This window comes from Macrotis lagotis, chromosome 6, assembly GCF_037893015.1.
Source record: "Macrotis lagotis isolate mMagLag1 chromosome 6, bilby.v1.9.chrom.fasta, whole genome shotgun sequence".
NCBI classification, from domain to species: domain Eukaryota; kingdom Metazoa; phylum Chordata; class Mammalia; order Peramelemorphia; family Peramelidae; genus Macrotis; species Macrotis lagotis.
In genome coordinates, this window is record NC_133663.1 from 185,021,917 (window position 1) to 185,037,280 (window position 15,364).

General features: G+C 34.8%; 1 protein-coding gene across 17 annotated transcripts in view; it reads left to right on the forward strand.

Moving 5' to 3' along the window:
• MCF2L (MCF.2 cell line derived transforming sequence like) overlaps window positions 1-15,364 on the forward strand; it is a 404,366-nt gene that overhangs the window by 275,040 nt on the left and 113,962 nt on the right. For all 17 annotated transcript variants that reach the window (XM_074192062.1, XM_074192063.1, XM_074192077.1 and 14 more), the window contains one exon: window positions 11,622-11,736. In XM_074192062.1, coding sequence (XP_074048163.1) covers window positions 11,622-11,736 — 115 coding nt within the window. The remainder of the gene's footprint in view (window positions 1-11,621; window positions 11,737-15,364) is intronic.

The following is a 15,364-nucleotide window of genomic DNA, read 5'->3' on the forward strand; positions in this document are numbered from 1 at the left end:
AAATTTACACTAACCTACTCAAAAAGGTTCTCTGTTATCCAAATTGTGCATATGATACTTTGAGGAGGACAAAAACGACTTTAGTGGAAGAAATGTAAATCACAAATTGAAAAAATATAGAAAGCAAAGTGTTGTAATTATAAGAATGTAACTAAAACTATCTGCCTTAGCTATAGGATGTGGGTGTAGAAGTTTAAGTTGGTGTTTATGGAAAAAATAGAACAGAATCCTTGTTTGTATTTAAAAAAAACCCTACCTTTCTCAATGGATAAGTTATACATCATCTGCCATTCAGGCAGATGAGATTTTTTCTTTGTAAATAAGAATGACAAAAACTTTGGAGGATTATCTCAGAATTATTTGAGGATTCATTTAGCCTTGTTTGGCATTAACTTTACTATAAACTGCTTCACCCCTACCTCACAGTATGTAATTCTTCAAAATCCAATAAGTAAACATTTGTTTTGCCATGCCAACAAGGTTGTTTAAAGAGATCATTTGGCTTGTGACATAACTTTTCATCTTGAGTGTGTTGTAGTGAAAAATGCATTAGATTCTGGAGATCAAGGACCTGACTCGAGTGACTATCTTTTTTCCTTTACTATATTTTTATCATTGGGTAATTATTTAAGGTCTTGAGGCATATTATTTTCATTTACAAAATGAAGGAATTTGACTTGTTAATTTCTAGCATTTCTTTCATTCTTCAATCCCCTGATTCTTGCAGTGAAGACTGCTTTTACCAATTTTGAAAACCTCTATAAGGTACTTTAGGTTCTTAACAAAACAAGTTAGACAAAACTTCTGACATCAAGGCAAAAAGGTTCTAGTCACAAATGGAAATATTATTGGAAGCCTGAGCACATCAGGGAGATGTTGTATTAATTTGACATCAGCAGTGAATATGATTATGTTTATTGGACTTGAGTCTTGATTTGAAAGTGTGTTGAGAGTCACCCATTCATGAAGCATGAGCATGCTCATTGTCACTTTGCAAAGACACAGGAAACTTGGCAGTTGACTTGCTGAGTCTCAGGAAGACAATTATAGGAGAATCTGTCTCTTTGTGATCTGTAATAGGAAGTTGACAAATCAGCCTGTACACTTATACTTCCCTTTAGCCTTTAGAAAATAGATCAAGCTGCAGCAGGAAAGGCCTGGTCTCATCTCAAAGGTAACCAGTCTCAACATTCAGGACTCAAAATGACCACCCTGAGACATAGGCTCATAGTCTTCATGTGCTTGCATGTAGCCCGAGAAGAAGGGGAGGGATGAGAGAGTAGATTTTCATGTCTCAGGAGATGGATAGGGGTTGGATAGTGAAAGATTTCCTGAAGAAGCATATAGCAGTAGACATATACATGCCCACTTGTCACAAGAGAGAACAAGTTTGAGAATTTCTAAGTTTGACATTTTGGGCATCACCCTTCTAAAAACAGGTTTGTTTTCTTTAACTGTATGTTTCTTGGAGAAAGATAAGGATTGCCAAGGGATTCCTGAAGCTATGGTACAGAAAGGCTGTGACAGAAACTTGATCCTTGTCCCTTTCCATTGTTACTACAAGTTAATCAGAAAATACAGGTTAAAAGGGATTGGGATTGCTTGTTCAAACCCCTCCCCCCAAAATAATTTTTCTCCTCAGGAGTATATATTGAGTCTTGGACTGTAAGACCATGTGAAAAGGTCTAACCAGAATTTCAAAGGATTGTTCCAACAGCAATCCTAAATTCACTTCTCTCCTGTGGAAATCGATGAGTTATTCAATGTTTTACATTTTTCTCTGTTATTTAATAGATTCCTGATGTATCTTTTACATTTTCTATGGAAGGAAATATTGATTGTCCCATAAGTGATTGAGACATACTTACCTGAATGTTTGCTAGGGATTTAGGGTGCCTATTCACAAAAATTTGGGGAAACTTAGACGTGATCAATTACTATGAATATATTAAATTTTTTTTCCTGGGGATGATTATAAGTAGAGGCAATGAAATAGAAAAATCAATCCTCTTGTAATTAGCCCTGAGAAGTGGGCCCAGTTCATGTGAGTTCAGAACCTTAGGAGGCCCTAAGCTACGAGTTATACTCGTGTGTGTGTGTGTGTGTGTGTGTGTAAACTCTGCAAGTTGTTTGCTTATTAAAATCTTTTTACCACTCACAAAATTATCTCCTGGAAACACTCTAGCTTTGTAAATAATATTTCATGGAAAGGTCAAGGAAAGACAGAATCCTGCTTTTACTTCTCCAGGCAATATACTTATCCTGAATTCATTTACTTTTCTTGCTTAACAAACACCAAAAGCACATTGAATCATTCATTCGTTTGTAAAATAAAATGGGTGAATGTGCAGATGTAATATTACTTAGACTTTGTGCAGGTAAAAAGGGACCAGTGTTCCAAAAAAAAGACAGGAAAAAGCTATTTTAAGTGAAGGATTAATCAAAGCACTTAAATTCTACAATGTTCCAGTGCTTAGTACAAGATCTGGAAAATAGAAAATGCTTATTAATGACAGACTGAATAAGAATATTTGCCATTTCTCTTCCAATTAATTATGAATATAATGATTAGATCCCAAATTGTTACCTGTTATATGTGTTACTTTTAGACTCTTGTTGGAAAACAATATTATTTTATGATAAATAATGGAAATGATACTAAGGAAGATAGTATTAATATGATTTTTTATGGTTTGCAGAATACAATACATATTATATTCTTAAACATAATATTGGAATTTTTTCTTTTCTGGTATGAAGAGAGGGCTAAAAATTTTTGCATGTACTTTCCAGATTGTAGTTGCTAGGAGCCTAACTGCCATGATATGGAAAGAATAATTAATGTTATGTCAATAGGCTTTAACCAGCTTCTAAAGGTCCCTTCTAACTTCAGTTTTTTTATGATTACTAAAATGAATTGAAAAATGTTTTATGTTTCTTTATTTGTCTTGTTCCTTGAAATCTCCTTGGCATAAGGTCTTGCCTTATGCAGAACTTTTTATACATTTCTAACTTTTCTATGGCCTTAGATGCTAAAGAATCAGATAAATTGGTTATTGAGCCAAGGTATCTGAAAACATACATAATGTAAAATCAATCTGGTCGACCAAAAATTCTGCATAAAGAAGAGGATCCTTTCCTGTTGTGATTCATTATTTGGCAGAGTATAGAGTGGGAGAATACAATAACTTCATGATACCCCATTTTTTCATACTGGCATGCAGCTATTATTAATTCAAGTTTTTATATATAGTGACTAATTATTCCACATCCAGCAAATACTTTTTTTCATGAAAATGAATAATGAGAAAATTGTTTCCATATTTAAGCAATGTGATAGGGGTTTTCTTTTTTTGATGTATTAAAAATTAAATTTGTATATATAAAAAAGATGGATTCTTGCTTTTTTTTATTTTTCTAAGTTTACAAAAATGTAGTTTCTGTGCATAGGCTTATAATAGCAAGCAATATTTATAATTAGGATCTCTACAAAGTGTACTTTTAGTTAAAAATGAACTTTTAGGGGCAGCTAGTTGGCATGGGTAGAGCACCAGTCCTGGAGTCAGGAGGACCTGAGCTCAGATGTGACCTTAGACACTTAATAATTGCCTAGCTGTGTGACTTTGGGCAAGTCACTCTCAGCCCCATTGCCTTAAATAAATAAAAATAAATAAAAATTAAAAAATGAACTTTTAGTATCTTTTAACATAATTTCATTATAATTTTTTATATTTTATTGTAACTCATAAATTTGACATTTTAGTTTTTTTTTTTCCTAGCCATTGACAGATACAGAGACAAAGAAAATTGTAGGGGGAACACAGTAAGGTTTGAACAAAATTCTTTTAAGACATCAAATTCTGATTTTGTTTATATTTGACTTGAAAATTTCTTTTTTAAATGACTGATTCTCAACTACCACTATTTTATCTCAGTGAAGGAGCTACAGGACCATGACAATTATTCTATTATTATTCTAGAGTAATGTTATTCAAACTTTTTTGATTGTATTACCTTAGCAATAAAAAAATTGAGCTCTCATCTCCAATTCTTGTATATAAATTATATACATTTACTAAAGGGTTCATAGTTCTGCATATTTTAAATATAGAAATAACCATTTTAATTTTTTTATAAGTGATGGTTTTTTAATACATTACTAAATTATTCTTGTTTAAGAGTAAGCATAATACCCCATTTCCCCCAAAAAATATAGACTCTCATGAGAAATAAAGGAAAGAGAAAAAAAAACGTATTTCAGCCTGTGTTCTGATACCATCAGCTCTGTCTTGGGTGGATGCTATTCTTTATGATAAGTCCATCATAAAAGTTACTTCCATATTTTTCCACTGTTGCTGAAGGTAATTCCCTCCATCCAATCCTCCCCACTACCATATATTATATTTTCTCTCTCCTTTCACTCTGTCCCTTTTCTAAAATGTGCTGTAGGGTAGCTGAGAGGCACAGTAGACTGATCACCAGCCCTGGGGCCAAGAAGCCCTGAGCCCACATACCACCCCTGAGACCCAACAACTACCTGGCCCTATGGTCCTGGAGAGGCCACCCAATCCCAGCCTCTTGCAAGAAGTAAAAAAGAATATGTGTTATATCTGACTATTCTCTCCCATGATCTACCCTCTCCTCTATTTTTTCTTTTTTTTTTTTTTTAGGTTTTTGCAAGGCAAATGGGGTTAAGTAGCTTGCCCAAGGCCACACAGCTAGGTAATTATTAAGTGTCTGAGACTGGATTTGAACCCAGGTACTCCTGACTCCAAGGCCAGTGCTTTATCCACTACACCACCTAGCCGCCCCTGCCCTCTCCTCTATCACCCACATCCCCCCTTCCCCCTTCCCCCCCTTCTCTCCTTTTTTACTCTAGATGTCTATACCCTATTGAGTGTGTATGCTGTTTCCTCTCTGAGCCATTTCTGATGAGAGTGAGGGTTCCCTCATTCCCCCTCACCTTCTCCCCCCTTCCATATCATTGCAAAAGCTCATTGTAAAAAAATGTCTTTTATACAAAATATCTTAGCCTATTCCACCTCTTTTCTCTTACTCCCAGTGCATTTCCCTTTTAGGCATGGACTCCATTTTTACACCACATTATATCTTCAAATTCAGCTCTCTCCTGTGCTTCATCTATAAAAGCTCCTTCTGTCTGCTCTATTAAATGAGAAATTTCATATGAGTATTATAAGTATGATTTTTCTATACAGGAATACATGCAGTTCATCATCATTAAGTCCTTCACATTTTACCCTTCTCCTCCACTCTTTATGCTTCACCTGTATTTGAAGGTCAAACTTTCTGTTCAGCTCTGGTTGTTTCAACAGGAACATTTGAAATTCCCGGGAAATAACCATTTTTAAAAGAATGAGATTAAGATTAAGTAATATTTGATCTAGAATTAATAGGAAATCATTCAAACTTGTTAAATAGTAGAGAGCTGAAGTCAGATGTTTGCTTTTTAAAAATTATTTTGGCAACTATTGGTAGATGGATTTTGAAGGGAAGAGACTTGAGGCAGGGAGACCAATCAGAAAGCTATTTCAGTAGTTTAGGTGAAAGGTTATGGTAGACATAAACTAGTAGAGTGACTATTTGAGTGGATAAGAGGAAAGAAATGATGGAGGAGAGGAATGAATATAGAAGATGAAAGAAGAGTGACAAGTTGAAAATGACTAAAAAGAAAGCATCAAGTTAGAAAACTGGAATGGATACTATTGTCTTTGTAATAGGGAAGTTTGAAAGAGAAATAGATTTAAGGGAAAGAAAATAAAACTTGAAATCTGTTGCAACCTATCCTTATATTCTCATCCTTTGTCACTCACTTTGTACCTATCAAAAGAAAAAGATAGGAGGTAGAGCACTTAGATTTCAGTCATTATTCTGGAGTACAAAAACTCTTTGAGGAGGTCAATAACTGGGGAGGAGTGGATTTGGTTTAAAATTTTTTCAGTTATGCCTGTACAGTTAATGTCATAGGGGTCTTCTAGCAATTAGGCTATACCTATAATGAAATAATCCTCTTCTGAGGGAGATTTATAATTTACAAAAGAGGAAGAGGGATGTATAGAATGTTGAGGGATAAGGATAGTTATGGTTACAATGGACAAAAGTCCCATGATTGGATATTATGAGAAAGGTGTTTAGACTAGATAATCATCTTGTTCTCACTCAATAAGTGTTCAAAATTCTCAAGGATTTATCCTGGTCCCTGTCTGTATTCCTTAGAAGTCATCTGGTTCAATGCAATTTCATAAGCATTAAAGCATTGTGTTAGGTACTGAAGATACAAAGACAAAACCCCAAACATCCCCTGCCCTCACAAAGCTTATATTCTATCAGGTGAATAAAACATGGAAGTATAGATTTAGAGTCAGTAGCACCTTAGAGTTCATTCCTTGTTTTATTGATGAGGAAACTGAGGCCTGGAGAGAGGAAGGCAATAAGTGAGAAATTGGATTTGAAGACAAGTTTTTAAATGCCCATTTCTGTGTCCTTTCTATTCTACCATGATATCCAAATAGGTTCATCAATGATCTTTGGAAGATAGAGGGTATGAATGACCAGGAGGTTCATGAAAGCTCCTTTCTAGTTATTATAATAGAACAACACGTGGTTGTTCTAAATCCCTGAGATCAGCTCTTTTATTGACTATTTGCCTTCTTTATGAAAGTGTAGGGAAAAAATGTTCTTCCTTAATCTGATTTTTGCTTTTTACTTGTTTGAATGCTGGGTGAACTAGAGTTTGCTGTTCACTTTTGTTGTCTTTTGATCATGATGAAAAGATTGAGAATGTACTCAGGACTAAGAAGGGAGGATTAAGGATCTATGTTTTTACCCTTCTAAAGGTCTGGTGTCTCAAAATAGAGAAGACAGCTATTTTTAACTGGGCAACCTTATTTAACTCCATCTCTTGAGAACAGAACCAGGAGGTTATTGCTGTGTTCTTGATCATTTGTGTCAAGCAAATTTCCTTTCCTAAACATGACTAAAAAACATAAACTGGTTCTTCTGACATGACAGTTTGTAAAAGCCAATCTCCCAAAGTAACAGATGATAAATCACCATAATTCCACCTTCTTGGTCAGTGGAAACCAGCGACAACTTGACATAATAATGTTTTTTTCCCTGCTCAGTAGTAACTTTCATTTAGAGCAAATCACTCAATTCAGTAAGGACCTATTAAGTATTTATTACCCCTAAGCATAGTCTTAAGTAATGGGAATATAACAATGAAAAACAATATAATTTATTCTCTAATAGATTGGGAAGAGAGAGGTAAAACATTTACAAAAATAAATGGAATAGCAAGGAGAATATGACTAGGGCAAGGGAAATAATTTTAACAAGATATTATTTAAAATATGAGAAAATAAGGATTAGTTTCTTTTTGTGTATGTGTGAGACAGTCAGGGTTGAATGACTTATCCAAGGTCACACAGCTAGTATCAAGGATCCAAACTCAAGTCCTCCTTACTTCAGGGCTAATACTCTATCTATTGTGCCTCCTAGCTGCCCTCAGAAAGATCAACTAGAGAGTCATATTAGGTTTCATGGGACAATTGGCAGCTGAGCTAGTCCTTGAAAGAAGACAAAGATGCAACATGATGAAATTGAAAGTTTCAAATTTGGTATCAGAGGACCCAGGTTCAAATTCTGGCCCTGCCACACTTTTTTCATTTATCTTTTAGCAATCAGTTTAATCATCTGTAAACTGTTAAGCCAATTTTTAAAGTCTTTTCCAGCACTAAATCTGTGAACCTGATAACAGGCAAAGAGTCTCTAGGTCATACAATGGATTTAGTGCTGGGTCTGGAGTTAAAAAGACCTGAGTTCAGAACTAGTCTCAGGACACATACTAGTTGTGTAACCCTGGTCAAGTCACTTAACCCTGTTTCCCTCAATTTCCTCATCAGTAAAATGAGCTGGAGAAGGAAATGGTGAACCACTCCAGTATCTCTGCCAAGGAAACCTCAAATGGGGTCATGAAGACTCAAACACAAGTGAAACAACTAAAAAATAACAAAATCAGTAATCACAAATGTGTAGGGAGTATGATGCAATCATGAAAGATCATTTATGCCTGTGGTATCAAACTCAGAAAGAAGTGGATGCCAACAAACTGTATTAAACTGTAACCTGTATGATGGCTTAATTTTTAAAATATTATTTATGAGGTTTTTTGCATTTAATTTTGTTAAACATTTCCCAATTACACTTTAATCTGGCTTGGTTCACACTCAGAAATTTTATAGTCCTAGCCCATGGTGCATCTTTGACCCTCTGATTTATACAATGGGGAGGAAAGACAGGAAGATATCAGGAAACAATCCTAGTTTTGCTGCAATATGAAGCCTTGGACTTGTTGTAGACCTTTATCATCCTTCTTGAAGTTATGAGGCATAATGGATAGAATGGTGTCCTTAAAGTCAAGAAGATACGTGTTAAAAACTTGTTTGGCAAGTTAGTTAACCGCTCTACATCTGTTTCCCCATCTATAAAATGAGGTTAATAATAAAATCTACCTCCTGGCGTTGTTGTAAGTATCAAATGAGACGATCTCTGCATAGGGCTTTGTAGTTCTTAAAGCAAATATTAAAATATTTTATGTATGTCATCTGGAAATTTAGTTGGTCAGTTAATTTTGTATGCGTTATTTTTCTTTAGACAGCATCTTTTCTTTCTTATTAGAATAATTTGTACTTGTGTCAAAATTCATTTTCTGAAAGTCTCTCCTACCTTTCTTGAGTTAACTTCCCTCGGAGAAACTTAGGTGATCTGATCCTAACTATCTCATTTCTGAGATACACTGTTCTACAGCTTAGGGTATAGATCAGATGACCCAAATGGCTTAGGCACAAAGTGGAATGTATTGTCTTGAACTCTCTTACTAAAAGTTTGTTTTCAAATGGTAGCTGGACAAATGGAGTGTTAACAAGCAGATTCTTGTTTACTTGTTCATTGGCCTTCCTCTTAGTCTTGAGATTCTTTGTAAATGAAATCAAGCACATAAATTTATCCACTTATTCCAAAGACAAACCATAGGAATTCACCTCCGATATAGATTTAGAGCCGAAAGAGATCTTAGAAGCTATTCTTCTGATCTGCTCATTTTTACCCATAGAAAAACTGACTTCTCTCTATATTCTGTTAAAAGTTGAAGGAATGGGGCAGCTAGGTGGCACATTGGATAGAGCACCGGCCCTGGAATCAGGAGTACCTGAGTTCAAATGCGGCCTCAGACACTTAATAATTACCTAGTTGTGTGGCCTTGGGCAAGCCACTTAACCACATTTGCCTTGCAAAAACATAAAAAAAAAAAAGTTGAAGGAAATAAAGTTGTGGAATACAACATAAAATGTTGAATTTGGTTATTGGTTCAATTTTTGTGAACTTTTTTTCCCCTCTTTCTTCAAATAAGAAATGATTGGGTAAAAGAAAGAAATTGTTAGAGAATATATTGGCTTTATGAAAAGGATTTAACTGAAGAGCTTTGAGAGGTGGAAATACTATGATACATTATAGTTTTCATTGTTTCCTTAAGAAAAATGTGTGACAGTAAAAGCAATTTTGTAGGGATGATCAACTGCGAGGACAGCTCCCTGGTCAATGTAATGATCCAAGATGGTGTCAGAGAAGCAATGTTGAAAAATGCTGTCCCCATCCAGAGAGAGAACTGATGAACTTTGAGACAGATTGAATCTTGTTTATTTTTCTTGGGGTGTTTTTTTATATGTGTGAATGTGTTTTCTTTTGCAACATGGCTAATATTGAAATATGTTTTATATGACTTCACATATATAATGAATATCATACTTCTTGCTTTGATGGATGGTGAAGGACAGAAGAAGGGAGCGAATTTGGAACTCAAAATTTTAACAAATAAATTTTTAAAAATTTTATTTATTTTTTCCAATTATATGCAAAGATAGTTTTTTTACATTCATCTTTTTGCAAATTTCTGCGTTCTACATTTTTCTCCTGTTCTCCTTTCCCTCTCCCCTTCCCATGTCAATAAACAATCTTAAATATAAGTTATACATGTACAATCTTGTTTAGCATATTTCCACATTAGTAATGATGTAAAAGAGGAATTAGAATTAAGGAAGAGGGGAAGATGGGAAGCCATGAGGAAGAAAGAAAAAACTTTAAAAGTGAATGTAGTATGCTTTGCTCTGCATTTAGACTCCACAGTTTTTTCTTTGCATGTGTTAAAGAAATTTTCCATGCCATTGTGAAGTATCTAATGACAGATAAAAAGCCTTTTTAAAAGGGAAAAATGTGTGGGTGATACAGGAAAATGTAAAAGAGAAAAATGGCTTCACCTAAAAACTCAAATTTCAAACTCTTTCATTTTGCCAATTATAGGTAGATCATCTCATTAGTGAACATCAAGGTCAATTTTATATTTAGGATGATATTCAAACTCATTATTCCATTGGTGGGAATGGGGGAACTCTCTTCTTGAGTGCAAATCACAGCCCTACAGTACCTTTAATCTCTCTTTGGATGTTGCTAAGGCCCAAGAAAATTCATCACTTGGCTATCAGCTTTCCATATGTGACTGACCTGTTAGAACTTAGTGAATGTGTTCTCTGACAAGCATTCTGCCCTTTACTGGTCTTGTATTCAAAGTCTAGAAGAGCCTGTCTTAGCTTTCTTTCCATTTATATCTATTTAAAGAAAGCAGATGATGAGAAGAGTGTCATCGTAAACCCAAATGCTAAACCCTTTGAAATGAGTATTAGCTCTGTGGGAGGGGATTGGTTGGAGATAACTTTTGAAAAGTACTTCTCAATATCTTGGGTTGCTGTCACATTAGAAATTTTGTATGAATGAGAATTTGTTGGGATTTTAGTTTGGCAATGGGGAAGTGGTGCCATTTCCAAGACTATGCTTCTCTTTGAAATGAAGTTAGGAAATAATAAACAGTTATCCCCTCTACATCTCAGGGCTTAGGGCCTCAGTGAACCTGTAATCTGGAAAATCCATATAAAAATTTTTGGTCCCTCTGAGAAGAAGTACCAGAGAAGAAATTGTATATATTTGTGGTATTAAAAGATAAAATATGTTGATTATACAAATATTTTGTGCATTTCTGAAGTAAGATTTCTATGTCATCAGCTTCCATAAAACTCCTCCAAAGTTCCTATTTAACTCTTATGCCAACCTGTGATATATGGGGACTTTGATGGGAAAAGTCATGATGTGTATTGGATAACTGTATTAGCTTTCCTTCCCTATGACATTTCATCATTTCTATTTTCATATCCAGATAAGAATAAAAATAGCCAAGAAGCAGGAAAGAAAAGCACCCCAAATGATCCAATTTTGTTTCTAGTAGATATAAAGAGGATTCAGTAAAAACTGAGAAACTTTGCCTATTTTGAAGTGAATAGTCCATCCCTCATTTTAGGGAGCTCTTCACATTGGGAATAGAAATTCAAAGGGAACAATTCCTTTCGGTACTTATAAAAAGGAACATGTATGTTGCTCCTTATTTAAAAAATAAATTTCTAGGTATTTTCTCTGTATTATTAATATTGCTCAGTTGGAATAGACTGGATTTATTTTAACTGTTTTGTATGACCAATTTTTCAAAAATTCATTTTTAGGTGGACGGGGGCATGATGGAGGCCCAGTCATCACATTCCCACATTACCCAGGTTTCAGCGAAATCCCAGCAAAAGAATTTCAGAATGTCCTGTCCTATCTGACCAGCCTTCCCAGGTGGGTTTTTATTGATCAGAATTCAAAATGTCAATGTTCTGGAATTAAATGTTTTACTGGCATAGTGCAGGGAAAGCCCAATAGATTGAGAATTGGAGAACTTCGGTTCATATCCTGACTTTATCCCATACCTGTGTGTGTGTTACCTTGGATAAGTCACAGTCTTTCTGGGCCTCAGTTTCTTCATCTCTAAAATGAAGACATGATCTCTTCATACCCTTCCAGTATCATGCTATGAACTCTGTTAATTATCTCATTGACTTCTCATTTCACTCTTATCAGCTTACCAAGACAACTATTGTTATCCTATTTGACATTTAAAGAAACCAAGTCTTGGACAATTTCAATAAGCTATGCAGTATACAGAGAGGTAAAGCCAAACTATGACCAGAGTTTCCCAAACTCCTCATCGAGTTCTCTTTCCTATGCCGCCAATCAGTGGTGCTTTTATGTTCATTTTTTCAGCTCTATGTACAGTTTATATTACTGAGTGATTTAACACATGATGATGTGACCTTACTTACCTTTCACAAAGATACTTCTCAGCCCTCTTCAATCTTCATAAAATGTTGATGAGAACTTAACTTAGAAGGAGAAATGTGAATAATAAAATTGTGATCCTTTTACATTTTAATTGAAAGGCTACCAGAGGTTACTATGGGTGCCTGATATATGGATTGTGAGTTTAATAAGATGGAAACCAAATTTTGTATTCAAGAGATTAACAGGATTACTGCATCAGTTCAAATGAATGGGGACTCAATTGCATCCAGCTTTGTTATTCCTGAGAGTAAGTCCCAGCCCAGCATGTTTTTCTTTCAGTCCCTGCCTAGAGACATAGGAGGGTGGAAGAACATAGGAGGGCTATCCTCTCCTGCTTTTCTCCAACTCAAGAATTTTGTCATGAATAAAGTTAATTGTCAAACCAGTTAAATAGGAGATAGCTCACCAAGTTGTGATGCTAGGTGTCACTGACTGCTGAGAAAGCAGTAGTCTGTCATATAGTAAACTGAGATAATTGGGGTAAAACTTGTTTTTGCTGTGACAAGAAAAACACTGTCTTTTTGTTGGTTTATTTTTAATTTTAGTGAAAAGAAATCAACAACCTAGGATTATTGTTTTCTGTTGTATTGCAAAGTGAATAAGGTTAGTCTTTCAAGTTTCTCACTGTGCTAAGAAACAATAACAACCAAAAAAAAACCAGGTTCTGTCAGTCACTTAAAACAGCATGTTTATTGAATTCTATAGTGTTATAGGTCCCTTGTGGGTTTCTTGGATTGCACACTTGTAAAAATGACTTATCTTCTGCCTTCAGATGAACTATAGCACTCTACAGAAATACATAATACAGTGATTACAAAAGTGATTTGAAAGGAAGGGGGAAGGGTCAAGGAATGAGTAATCAGATAGAATGGGGAAAAGTGTTTACCTTAGGAAAGCCTTCATGATGATAATGGACTTTTAAATAGTATTTAGAAAGGGATTCTTATCTTTTCTGTTTAGTATTTGGTAGTCATAGGGCCTCTTCTCAGACTGTTTTTAATTCATAAAACAAAATATGTAGAATTGCAAAGAAAATCAATTATATTGAAATACATATCAAACATTTTTAAGTAAGAATCCTTCATTCAGAAGGAAAAAGCATTAAGATATAGTTAGTAGAAAAAAAAATTCTCTACCTTTCATGGGTATAACTTATGCAAAAGCTCTCAGATTAAAAAGTAAATATGGACCACCAGGGCTCCTATGTAGTCTAGTTAAACTGCAATATGACTGCATGACCAGATAGAGATGAGAGTATAGAATGGATTGAAATAGTGGCAAGTTTCAAAGCTAATTTGATCTAGAGACAAATTGGATAGCTCTAAATCAGTTCATGTAAGAAGTGGACTTAATTATTGATAATGCCAGATCAGCAGTCAGGAAGATCTGAGTTCAAATCAAGCCTCAGACAGTTTCCTACCTGTGTAACCCTGGGCAAGTCATTTAAATTCTTTTCCCCCGTATTTAAAATGGGGAGTGATAAAAATCACCTACCTATCTCCTATGATTGTTGTGAGAATCAAATAAAATCATAATTCTAAATCATTAGCCCAAAGTTTAGTACATGGTAAGGACAATATAAATGTGTGTTTTTTAATTATTGTTATTGTAGTAATGGTGGTGGTGGTGGTGGTGGTGGTGATATTAATGAACCGTTAAGATAACTTTGGTATGGGATTAGGGGCAACTAGGTGGTGCAGTGGATAGAGCACTGACCCTGAAGTCAGGAGTACCTGAGTTCAAATCTGGCCTCAGACACTTAATAATTACCTAACTGTGTGGCCTTGGGCAAGCCACTTAACCCCATTTACCTTTGCAAAAACCTAAAAAAAAAAACAAAGGATAACTTTGGTAATAGTGAGCAAGATATTTTTACTGATTAATGTTTTTCTCAATTACATGTAAAGACAATATTAAGATTCCTCTTTTTTTTAATATTTTGAGTTTCAAATTCTCTTCTTCCCTTCTCTCCCTTTTCCCTGAGAGGGTAAGCAATTTAATATATATTATACTTATGTAATCATGCAAGACTTTTAAATATTACTCATGTTGTGAAAGTAAACAAACCAAAAAAAATACAGAAAGGGGAAAATAATCATCTTTGATCTACATTCTGATTCCATCAGTTCTTTCTCTGGAAGTAGTGTTTTTCACCATGAGTCCTTTGGAATTGTCTTGGATCAATAATAGTGCTGTCATTCACAGTTGATCATTGTACCATATTGCTATTACTGTGTATAATGTTCACCTGGTTTTGCTCACTTCACTTTGTATCAATTCATATAAGTCTTTTTTTGTTGTTGTTTTGTTGTTTTTTAGTTTTTTGCTAGGCAATGGGGTTAAGTGGCTTGCCCAAGGCCACACAGCTAGGTAATTATTAAGTGCCTGAGGCCAGATTTGAACTCAGGTACTCCTGACTCCAGGGCTGGTGCACTATCCACTGCACCACCTAGCCACCCCAATTCATATAAGTCTTTCCAGGTTTTTCTGAAATCATCCGGCTTATCACTTCTTAAAAGACACAATAGTATTCCACTACAATAATATGCAATTTGTCAACCATGCCCCCAATTGATTTGCATCCCCTCAATGTTAAAAACATTGCTACCACAGAAAAGAGCTACTATAAATATTAATGAACAAATGATGACTGATGTTTTATAATATAATTTTAGATCTGGTAGGGCTAAGCCACCTTAATGAACAAATAAATGATTTTTCCCTTTTTAAAAAGGAAAAAAAATCTCTTTGGAATTGTATTGCTGAATCAAAAAGTATAATTCTAAATTGTAAGCAGGATATTTTGAAGTGGTATTATGTAGCTTTGAACCCAAGCAAGAAGTTATAGTATGAAGTTATCTGAGCACGAAGTTATCATGAATATCTTGTATGCAGAATTATTTTTTAAAGATTTTATTTATTTTGAGTTTTACAATTTTTCCCTTAATCTTACTTCCCTCCCCCCACCCCTCACAGAAGGCAATTTGCCAGTCTTTACATTGTTTCCATGGGATACAGTGATCTAAATTGAATGTGATGAGAGAGAAATCATATCCTTAAGGAAGAAATATAAAGTATAAGAGAT